We start from the raw sequence: 12373 nt of genomic DNA, 5'->3' as shown, positions 1-12373 counted from the left end.
TGCCACAAATAGAATCGATCTCCTCCCTTGTTGATCTACTAGTATTGCAACTTCAATTTAGGACTCATTTGCTTCAAAATGCTACTCCTTGTTGTGCCAGAACAAAATAAATATAGAAATAGAATTCTAACTAAGGTGGAATCTTTCACCACCGAATTAGAAGAGAGAAAAGAGATCTTAAAACCCTCAGAGCTAATGCTCAAGAAACAATGAATTAATCCGCACAATGGTGCACCAAAATGACTTCAATCCTTCTTCATTTATAGATTTCTAGAGGGGCTTCATCTTTCTTATGAGATTGACTAAATCTCAATGTTGCGAAAATCATTATCGGGATAATATCGGCGAGGGAAAAAAATGAGGAAAAAAATCGGAAAAATCATAAAGATCAAGAAAAAATCAGCAAATACAAAAATATTCATTTTTTTTCAATTTTTTTAATATCTAACGCATCTACAACATAAAATAAATACATTGACACATAAATATGATAAAAGAACTAATATATAAGATGTGTAGTATCATTTCTAGTGCTACATCACACATAACAGTGAATCATGTCCTTAATAGTAAGTCCTGACTCCTGAGTCCCAACAAAGCCTCAAAATATCAACAAAAAATATAATAATGTATCTCATAGCATGAGTCATAATGTCATATACAATGAAATGAACCAAATAACTAAAGTCTAATACTAGTGATTTCCTCTGCCCCTCTTGCGAGAAAATGCAATAGCTTTCCCTTTTCCTCTAGATGTAGATGCCAGTGGAGTTGGTAGTGGACTCTGTTGTGCTCTAGAACCTGAAGAAGTAGGAGCTAGAGGAGGTAGACCACGTCCTCTACTAGTGGCAAGGGTAGCCTGGGTAGGTGGTGTCACTCCTTCAAATAGTTACTTGATTTTACTCTAGGACTGGAAATAACAAATTTGCAATTATTCCTAAGAGATAAAATGCAATTTGTTAAACCAATCCTAAAATAGGTAAGGAAAGTAGAGGGTGATACCACTCTAGGTTCCTTCCAAAGTATTAGATGCACTAATTCAGTGGATCTAAGTAGATGCACTAATCTAGTGGATCTAAGTAGCTAGCCTTTCCATGTAAATGAATCAACACTAACTCCAAGTTTGAAGCACCAAAATATTAGCCAAACATGAAAAAGAAAGTCTCCAAGAAATCCAGAAAGATCATTTTATGCTTGAGTCTTCAACAAATACTCTCTCAAATATCCAATCAACAACAAAAATAGCCAAAAGGGGGAGCCTCTTATATAGAGTTCTAGGCTCAACAACCCTCTCAATAAAATAAGAATGTTCTTGGTTAAAATCCTAGATCTAGTGTAGGAGAACATAAACAACCATTAAAAACCTTATAAAACTATTCATTTTTTGCCTTATAAAACCCGTTGTCCGCCACCCCCACGATAATATCAGATCGAATCGCGATTATTACGAACTTATCGCGATAATTTAAAGTTAGCACGATAATTTCGCGATTTTTTGAGAAAAAACAAATTTCATAGTAATCGGGCGATAATATCGGCATTTTCAAAAACTCGCGATTTTTTATTGTTATCGCGATAATATTGCAATTTTTGCAAAACTGGTAAATCTTACTCCAAACCCTAGCTTTGGGGTTTTTAAGCCCAGCTGCCCCAAAACTTGCACACTAATTCTTATTTTGGGCTTTTTCCCCTTTTTGATGGACTATAGCCTAAAGGGATCGGTCCCATTCGTCCTCAACTCATAGAGGACATTACATTAGGGTCATGGAGACTTAGTCATTAACTCAAAATTATAAAGGAAAGCAAGGTAGAAAGGGACGTGACATAGTGAAAGATACAGTAACTCAGTTGCACAGAGAGATAGAGGAGTTAACTTCATGTGGAAGCCAAGAAGAAGAGGAAAATAGGGCAGAAAAGAGTAATCAACTTGAGTCAGATTTTTCAAGGCTGTACGATTTCAAGGAAGAGGTAGGCCATACGATCTGGGCAATAGAAGAGTAGTTCAACCCAGTAGAAGGCCGGACGATCTCAGCCGATTTTCAAACTGCAGGTCGAGTTTATCCCAGCGCCATAAAGGGCTGTACTGCTGCCAGGAATTTGCTGTAGTTTTTCTTTTTCGGGGGGCAGAGTTTCCTCAATTGAGCAGCCCTTGTAAGATTTAGAAAGTTAATGAAAAACTGGTTTGAAGGGCAGTAAAAATTTGTGTATTTGCTTTCCGCTGATTTATTTTCCAGCCATTGTGTGCTTAATTCTATGATCTGAATTTTTCTGTTTAAATTAAAAATTCAACAAGTTTTACTTCTTGAGATCATAAGGAAGTTATTCACCTAGGGTTTCGATAGATTTTTTAACAGTAGGAAAAAATAAGAAGAAAACATCTTAACTGCAAAATTGTATTCATCATGCACATTATATCATAATTTCATCCTGCATTTCTCATCCGTGATAGACTCTCCATCATATAATCACTAAGGGGGAAGAAAATAGTGTCTTTTCTCAGCTAAAAAACAAAATATGCCACTTATAAGCTTCAAGTATTTACCTGCACAGTTGCAGTGTTCTCAAAGAAATTTCGGATAGCAGGTTTCAATTCAAAAAGGCCATCTGGAATCCATTTATCACCCATTTTGGGAAATGTATTGAATGCATGTCCCTGTATCATATTTTATAAACAAACATAAAATCATGTATGTTAATAAACTGCTTTTAATTTACATAGATTAAACACTATTTACTTGTCATTCACACCAGTCTTTTCTTCTAGGAAACAGCATAGTCAAAAGAGATTAGCAGAGTTGGGCTTTCTCACCGCATCATTTCCAGCAACAAAGGCCCCTGAAATAGCAGTTAGAGCAACGATTGCACTCACTGGGAGGGCTATGCGTCTGACTTTCGCTGCTCCTTGAACCCAAGCTACAGAACCAGTTGGAGGTTCTGGCATAGCTACAGAAAGACCCGTCCAAAGAAGACCACAGTAAATTATAAATGCAGAGGTAAGATGGGTTGCCAAACGATAAGGGCTCACTCTTGGCTCCACGTACTCTGATTCTGGCTCCTATGAAAAGGAAACTTAGATTGGAAATCAGTTTATATAATCAAGGCCCAAGTCACATGGCATGGTTGAAAATCTCAAGCATCCTAATATCTTCATCTAACAATGTCAAAGTAACTGAGCTTACTGAGGGCACTCTTACCTGTAGGCCACTCTTCACCATCCACCAGCCCACTAACCCCTGAGCAGCACCCATTGCAAAAAGAGCAGAAAGTCTCAGTCCAAGTTGTCTTGTTAAGTATCCTTTCCTAACGAAGTATGCAAATGGAACTGCAAAGACAACGCCTAGTCCCCTTCCCCACATGCGGTGTGCATATTCCATCCAGTAGATGAACTTGAAATCTTCAAGGCTCATACCCTTGTTTACACTGCAGAATGATGATTCAAATCCAACAATTAAATATACCCTCTGTCCAAAATAAATATAAGAATATCACCTATCATATAGGTCATCCAATGATTGAACGTAAATGATTGGACACACTTAAGATTTCAAGATTATGAAATGAAGGCATTCTATGTCCTCTTGCAGGAGGGACAGTCCCAAAGAAACAAGGAATTTCCCCACATCCCAGAGAAAGGCAGGGGACATCCCAGATGTCCCTCAGCTACCTCGTGGAAGTGGATCCATCGTGAGACAGTTAGGAAACAGCTAGTCATCCCTTGCCCAAAAATGCAATGTTGCAGTAATCTTTATCGCGATATTATCGGCGAGGGGAAAAAATCGTAAAAATCGAGAAAAAATCGGTAAAAATCAGGAAAAAATCGTAAAATACAAAAATATTCATTTTTTTTCAATTTTTTTAATATCTAAAGCATCTACAACATAAAATAAATACATTGACACATAAATATGATAAAAGAACTAATATATAAGATGTGTAATATCATTTCTAGTGCTACATCACACATAACAGTTAATCATGTCCTGAATAGTAAGTCCTGACTCCTGAGTCCCAACTCAGCCTCAAAATATCAACAAAAAATATAATAATGTATCTCATATCATGAGTCATAATGTCATATACAATGAAATGAACCAAATAACTAAAGTCTAATACTACTGATTTCCTCTGCCCCTCTAGATGTAGATGCCAGTGGAGTAGGCAGTGGGCTCTGTTGTGCTCTAGAAGCTGAAGAACTAAGAGCTACACGAAGTAGACCACATCCTCTACGGGTGACAGAGGTAGCCTGGGTAGGTTGTGTCACCTCCTCCTCCTGTTTCTCCTCCTCCTCTTCAAAAAATCGGAGAAATAAATAAATAAATAAAATAAAATTCCCAAAATCGCGATTTTTTCGTGATTTTTTGTGAGAAATAATTAAAAAAATAAATAAATAAATAAAATAGCGTAAAAATCAGACGATAATATCACCAAACTCAAAAAATCGCGATTTTCCGATATTATCGCGATTTTCGTGACACTGCAAAAATGACATCCTAACTACTTTTAAAAAAACGCTAAGTAATTAAAATTTTGGAAAAAAAACAATTAAAATAAAAACCTATGAACTAACGCAAATCCTAACTCAACTAACTTTTCGAACAGCAGTTAGTAGACAGCCTTGAGAACCAATTCTAAGAGAACTGGAGGAGAGATTTGAGCTGCAGCTTCAAGTGGGTGGCAGTAAGATTTAAGAATATTCAGCTAGAGCTTGAGACAGCTCATCATTTAAAAAAATTGAGCTAATAGAGAGATTTGGGATCTTTGAGAAGATTCAAGAAATATTCAAATTTCAGCCAGAGCCAGAAATTTTTGAATTTTTTTCTTGGCATTTCAGGTTTCTGTGATGAACTCATACTTTGAAACTTCCAGGGATTATGGAACATTTTTAATTTCAATTACAAAGAGTGTTTTTTTGTTCTACTCCTGTTTTTTCAAGAACATCAGAAACATCATTCTTTGTTATGTGTTTCCATTCTTCTGCTCTATTGCTGTCACTTACACTTTCCGAGGGCAAAACTTAAATAGAAGTCAGAGTGAACTTGGTTAGATGGTAAGTGGGGTTGTTTTATCCCCTCTACCAAGGTTCAAATCCCACTAGAGACATATTTCACCCCTCAGGGGTCATCTTGCCCATGCAACCAGGCTGTCTCAAGTAGTGAGGCCAGATGCAAGTCCTGAGCAACTTTGGTGGAATGGAAACTCCCCATCGGTGGCTTCCTAGCCAAAGGGATCTTTCTAGAGTATTGTAAACCAGCTACAATGCATTGAAATATTCCCATAATGAGGAAGGGCAAACTTTCCACATCATGATAATAGGAAGCATCTGGTCAAAAAAATAAAATGAAGGAAAAATGTCAGTCAGTGCAGTCCCAAATGAGCCTACAACAATAAACGCCTAGAGCACCTCACATTAGAAGCCCTTGCTCCTATATGCAACAAAAGTCACAAAGGAAAAATTAAAAGGCAGCAGTGGTCCCTATAATTGAGTGTACAGCCATTGAAATATCCCTTTTTATTGTAGCCACACCCAAGTTAATCAACATCTTTTGGGCATAACCAGTAATGACCTGAGATGATGTAAATGTTTGGTCAAGAAAAATAAGCACATGGCTGAAGTGTATCCTACACTCTGTAACACACATGCAAGAATCCTTACACATCAAAGATCTCCAAGGTGAAAGAATCATGCTCAGTGCAGGAGGCTTAAAAAGTCATTTTTAATTCAATTTTGTCACTTTCAACTATAAAGAAAAGGCTCTCACACTCTTCATTGTGCAAGTTAAGGACAAAATCCAGATTTGAAGTCATTCTAGGTGATTTGAAGGTAGATTATGTTAAAATTGGCAACTAGGGCCAAACTCCATGTGGTTCATCTTATTAATGGAAGCTGATATTTTTCTTGGATCCCTCTCATCGAGAGGTGTAGGATTGATCTAAAGATCATCCGATTCCGATAAGTATTCATGGAGATATGAATTTATTTGTGTTATGGGACAATTCGTCAAGGTCGGTCAGCAACCAAATAAACCCCACTTGTGCTCAACGTTTTAGTATAAATAGAGGTGGCCTTCAAGTCATTTCAACACACTTGGGATCTCTTCCTCTCTACTTGTCTTTGGGTTTTAGTAGGAGGAGAGATCCTAAGGGATAACGCTGCCCTAATCCAGAGGGCAGAAGCCGGAACTGCCGGGAAAAGCCGGAAAAGCCGAAACTGCCAGGAACAACCGAAATTGCCGACTTTTCTGGCAGTTCTTCCAGCCATAAAGGGCTTTCTGCAAATGAGAGGGTCTGCACCTGTTAGAAATAGGTCGTCCTCATAAGGTGCGTTATGAGAGGTCTATCATCCACAACCTTTGGGTAATGGTTTGGATCAGTTTCACTCCTAGTGAATCTCAACTTCATTAGACAACTATCAATCCTCTCATACTATGCCTAGAGTGTTTTGCTTGAAGCCATAGAGGGCTTTCCTCCACCTATATACATGAGATTCCCGATCATGAATCTCAAACTCCTCGGGTTGTTCCAAACCTGTGGACCTGCTGCATGAGGGGAATGGTCCCCTTATAATATTTTCCTTCGGTACATCTCAAACATGTACCTTCATGCTCTTCTTGAATTCAGGCATCCCTATCACCATCTGACTCACATCGGGTAGAGCCCCATAGGTAGACCTCTGGTGTTATAGATGCGATATGTCAATTGACATGATCCCCAATGGACCATCCTACAACTTGATACAAATTGCCAACCCTGAGCCCAGGAGAAAAAGCATCTTTGAAAATTCTATTTTTTAACACGTACCTTTCCATCGATGAATGCCATCCTGAAACCTTTGACTTCCATTTCCGAGATGGACACCAGGTTCTTCTTGCGATTAGGTATATAAAAGAGATTCTTGTAAATGAAAAGAGTAACCCTCATTCAATTGAGGGGTAACATTCCCTACACCCTTTCCGGGATAGGTGGCATCGACTCCAAGTATAATCCCACGGTTGTTTCCGTCTCTACCAAATTCGAGAGAGCACCCTTCTATCTGATGAGGTGCCTTGAAGCACTACGATCAATAAGCTAGATTCCCAAAGAATCTGAAGGAGAGGGCCAATACAAGATAACGCTTCTTTATCTTATCATAAACAACATTTGATTCTTCATACTTGGGGTTCCTTGCTTTCTCTAAAGAGTCGGTTGTTTCCTTGATGACCTGCATTACCTGTCATTCCTCTGATCATTGAAGATGTCCCTGGAATGATTGTTATCATCATCAAGTGATGTGTCCCTACCTCAGACACTCCTTCGCATAATGGCCGAACTTATTACAACCAAGGCATCTGCCTTTCCTTCCACCCTTAGATCCAGACTTCCCATTGAAGTGATCTTTAGGTAGGCCATCAGAAACTTCTATTGCGCCATTCTGATAATATTCTCTGCTTCTACTTCACCCTTGGTGAATTTGAAGAGGGATGGGGAATCCATTGATCCTTTTTTTTCTTTTCCCAACTGTCTTCGGTGATTGCTCTTTCACTCTTGCTTGGGCATTGCCTTCACCTTAGCTCTGATACCATGTTAATTTTAGGTATGTTCTATGCTTAGAGCAATTTATTTCAATTTTCACAGTTAGCTCAATATCTTTTCCAGATTAGCAATCACATCAGCATTAAAGTAAACTTCAGATAGAACATAAACATAAATCGCAGAAGACAAGCCAAGACAAGATGACACAAGATGTGGCGCTAGCCAGGGACAAACCCCAATGTGGGAAAACCCTTGATCAATTCTTCTTATATGTTCTTCAATAAGAAGAATTGATCAAGGGTTTCCCCACATTGGGGTTTGTCCCTGGCTAGCGCCACATCTTGTGTCCTCTTGTCTTGGCTTGTCTTCTGCGATTTATGTTTATGTTCTATCTGTAGTTTACTTTAATGCCGATGTGATTGCTAATCTGGAAAAGATATTGAGCTAACTGTGAAAATTGAAATAAATTGCTCTAAGCATAGAACATACCTAAAATTAACAGATTAGCAAACCAGATTTATAAGTTTTCCAACAGTGGTGTATTTCTTGATTTATTCCACACAAATATTGGTTCAATCATCAAGATCAGCTAGTCAAGATCAATTGAAAGGGAGGAACGTCACTATAGGTACTGCCCCATCCTCTGCCACCTTCAAGTTCATCTATCTCTGTTACTGCTCCATCGCTGCAAGTGGAGCTGCAAGGGCAGCTGCCAGTGCTGCAAATAACCATGTTGTAATGACAACAGTCTAAAGAAATAAAAAATATCCATGGACGTATGGAAAAAGAAAACAAGGGCCCAGGGCAAAGCTTGTTGGACATAGAAATGTCCTTTGAACATATAATTACTGCAATGGTGAATTCAAGAGCATCTACTACCAAGTTATGGGCCATTTATTGGTTCCTCGCTGTGTACTTGGTCCACATAAAGCAGTGAATGCCACCCAATGAAAAGCCTATGGAAAGAAAGGATGATATTGGCTTGGAAAAGGTGGCAGCAGCAAGTAGGACACACAAAAAAGAAGATCCTCTTCCATTTTTGAGGAATTCATCTAGCAGATTTGGGAATGGGTCTGCAATTCGGCCAGCAAGAAAGAGGCCAGATCCAAGTGACAGTCCAATGGATAAGATCTTTCATCAAGAGAAGTGAGAGGTTGGCCTTACCATTGGAATCTTTCTCTATCTTAATTCCATTTCATTTAATGATGCATGGGCTCTAAAACCAGGTATGTGCCTCCCAATTCAGAGAAGCTTAGAACTACAACGTTAGTTAAGACAAAGAAGTAGGCAGATGAAATCCTAGAACCTATTAAATCATTGTGGCCCTCATCTAGTGTCAGTATTGTTTCTGATGGATGGACAGAGGTAGCAAGCCCTCCATTCATAAATTTCATGTTATCTTCCTAGAATGGACTAATCTTCTTGAAAGTATTTGATGCTCTTGGAAAATACAAGGATGTGCAATATATATGTGAATTGTTCATTAAAGTCATTTAAGATGTATGTGTGGATTCTTGTGTGCAAATTATCACAGATAACATACCAATTTGCAAGGTTGTTGTCACAATTGTGGAAACTAAATATCCACAGATATTTTGGACACCCTGCACTGTTCATTCTTTGAATTTAGCACTTAAATCTATTGCTTTGGATGTGACATAAATGGAAACTCTTATTGATGATGCACACCATATCCACAATTTTGTGCAACACCGTACCAATGCCCTCATAATCTATAAAGAGTACACACATCTATCACTGTAGAATATTGCAAACGCTCGGTTTGCCACTTCATCCACCATGCTTAAGAAGCTAAGGGAGGTCAAGGTTGCTCTTAAAGCCACGGTTGTTTCAAAGTTTTGGTCTTTTTGGAGATAGATGAATCAAACCACTTCAAAATAGGTCAAGGATATAGTGTTAAATGACGGTTGGTGAGAGATGGTAAATCCTACCATTAAAGTCATGGACCCTATCATTTCTTTATTGCAGCTTACAAACACAAAACAGCCCACTTTATGAAGAATTTTATTATGGGCAGGATTCCATGATTGAGTCTATTAAGATTATTATTGTAAAAAATGAGAGACCTGAGTATGGGACATCAACAAAGATCTTCTTCGCCACCATACAACATATTCTTATTGTTGACTTATCACCAAGTGGGAGAAGAATTGCACACCTTTGCATTGCTTGGCTCACTTATGGAATCTCAGGTACTACAACAATGACTAGCTCAATAGTGGGCCTTCATGCAAATTCCCTCCTCGCATGGACAGAGAGATCTCATGGGGGAGGAAGGAAGCCTTTAGAAGGATATATCAAGACAAAAGATCCCTAAATGAGGTGGAGGGGCTCGTAGAGTTTTCCACTGACACTAAGAGGTTTGAAGGCTATGATGTCCTCAAAGATAAGGGGTTAAAACTCCCTATGCTTGGTGGGAAACTCATGTGGTAATGTGCCCTATTCTATTATGATTAGCCATGAAGCTCCTTTCCTAGGTTGTTTCATCCTCTTGTTGTGAGAAAAATTGGAAAACATACAAAAATTCATACAATTTTAAGAAGAGCAAACTTGAGTAGTCCTAATCAAACACAATGGTGTATGTGCACTCCAACCTCCGTCTTATTTACAGGAAAAAGGAGTGGTTGAAAGGAAAGAAAAATATGTGGAATGTGTTTCATAGTGATATGGATTTTAAAAGCAATGTTGAATTGGCATTAGTTAGTTGGATCTTAATAAACCAATGTTAGAGCTAGGCACTTTTGATCATGGTGATCCTCTTGAGGGGTCAGCCCCCAAACCAACAGATGCAGAACTTGGGTTAGATATACAAGAGGAGGATAAAGGAGACAATAGTGACATGGTAGTGATTTTGATGCTTATGATATGGAAGACTACTAACAATGACAAACTATGAAATTCTTCCATCTATGGTTTAGTATCTACCCTATTACGTATTGGCCATTGGCATTGCCACCTATAGTATCAATCGCACAATATCTATGTAATAAATTTTGATTTTGATGACATTAAATGACTTAATAGATAAGATAAGATGAGATCATTTTATTAATGTCCAACAAATGACCACAAAAGTAGGCCAATGGGGCTAAAGAAAAGAACAACTAGTAGGGATACAATGTGGGAGTGCAAGCGCAACTCCTAGAAAATGTTGAAAATAACATAAAGAAAGAAAGATACAAGCAGTAGTGATTTTGTGACACACATATTAAAGACCGTGGCACAAAACAAGATAATCAATATCTTACAAAAAAAAGTTAGTGAGATAGGAAGATGTGGCAATGGAACTAAAGATGTCAAGGGCTCGCGAGTTTGATAATCGATGGTAAGGGGGGTGAACTAGGCACTAGTTCGTTGTTGAAGTCCCATAGAACCAGCAATGGGTTCGACCATATGATCCGAGGGGGCCTGTAGGAGCGAGGGATACTCCTAGCATCCAAGGTCGAAAGAAAGAAGCTCTGTGTAGATCTTTGGTTGCTTCTATGGGCATGGGAGGTAATCAAACAGGTCGGGGACACCCTACTCTAGAACTGTCTAGAGCTCATCCCTCTAATGCTTTGACGAGATGTGAATTCATGTATGGATCAGTATCGTCAAACTAGTCTTTGTGGAATCAATCAATCTCCTAGAGGGGGGAAGGTAGAGAAGAGACTTGAGATCTCATGATTCTACTCTCTGGTACACCCTGAGCTTTGCTGAGAAATGTAACTAGTTTCAGTCTTCATAATTGTTGTACTCATTTCAAAATGTATCCTATGTAACAAACAAGAAAAATAAAAGAAAAAATATTATTATCAAATCATGGGTTTCATGCTCATTATTGATGGTCTTTTAGGTAAAAGCATGTTCTTTGTGCTTCTAGGGTTTGTTAGGTCTTACGATTTATTGTCATGAGTCAAAGGAGTCAACATCATGTTTATTAGACCCTTCTGGGCAATCAATAATTGTAAAAGAATTATTTTTGAGTCTAGAAAGTCCTCAAGTCAGCATAAAGGAGGGGATTTGAACCCTTGAGAAGGCTATAAAAAGAAGCAATTCGACCTCATTTGGACACACTCACTCACAAGTTTGATCTATCAAGGAAAGAGTTTATCTGTAGCTGGAAATTTGGGAAAAGGGGAGCGAAAGTCTAGGAGAAGCTGGGAGGATGAAATTTATTGTTTTTGGGCTCTCTCTCTCTCACATGTGCAAAGAAGCTAGGGTTTCTGTAGCTAAAAAGAGGCCGAAGTTGCAGGTCTGAATTGTTGGGGAGCGAAATTGTTGTTGGGGAGCAGAATTGCAACAAGTTTCTAGATAGAGCGAAATCCTTCTCTTGACCTTGTTGACCTTGCGAAGAGTTGTTTTGCTCTAGGCAAGTCTGAAAAGGAAGATAGATTAGGGTTTCTAACTTCTACAGCAGTTGCTAGGACGAAGTCGCTGGAGGATGAAGTTCTTGGGTCAAGTAGCTAGGCAGTTGCTGGCAAGTCGAAGTTGCAAGAAAGAATCAATTGACGGAAGGTCTTGAGGAAGGCCTGACTTGGTACTAAGAGGACTTGTTCTAGGGATTGGGTCATTATATATCATTTGAAGCAAATTTTAAGAAGAGAAGAGTTTCCGAGTTTTCCCCTTTGTGGGGTTTTGCCCTGGATGAGAGACTATATCTATGTCCTCTTTTGTTCTTACTGTTTCTTGATATTGTTTGATGAAAAGATCTAACTAAAGAACATAAATAATGTTAAGAATGTAACAAGTGTCGGTCTTCATAATTATATTTGAGTCATTATGTAATATATTTGTCAAAAGAAAGAAAAAGACATTTCATTATTAAATAAATTGACTTATTAAAGCATGGGTTTCATGCTTG

The 12373-nt window shown here is 38.4% G+C and overlaps 1 protein-coding gene across 1 annotated transcript in view; it reads right to left on the bottom strand.

Annotated features, from left to right (window-relative positions):
* The window catches only part of COX15 (cytochrome c oxidase 15), a 209034-nt gene that overhangs the window by 158680 nt on the left and 37981 nt on the right, over nt 1-12373 (bottom strand). The window contains exons 4-6 of the mRNA XM_089424097.1: nt 3195-3420; nt 2810-3055; nt 2543-2653 (exon numbers count right to left, since the gene is read on the bottom strand). Of these exons, the coding sequence (XP_089280223.1) occupies nt 2543-2653; nt 2810-3055; nt 3195-3420 (583 nt within the window). The remainder of the gene's footprint in view (nt 1-2542; nt 2654-2809; nt 3056-3194; nt 3421-12373) is intronic.

This window comes from Pinus tabuliformis, chromosome 4_2 (assembly GCF_031772625.1).
Source record: "Pinus tabuliformis cultivar Carrire ecotype Pingquan chromosome 4_2, CPIR1, whole genome shotgun sequence".
NCBI lineage: Eukaryota > Viridiplantae > Streptophyta > Pinopsida > Pinales > Pinaceae > Pinus > Pinus tabuliformis.
Note: the sequence above shows the minus strand (reverse complement) of the source record. Positions and strands in the feature narration are given on the sequence as shown.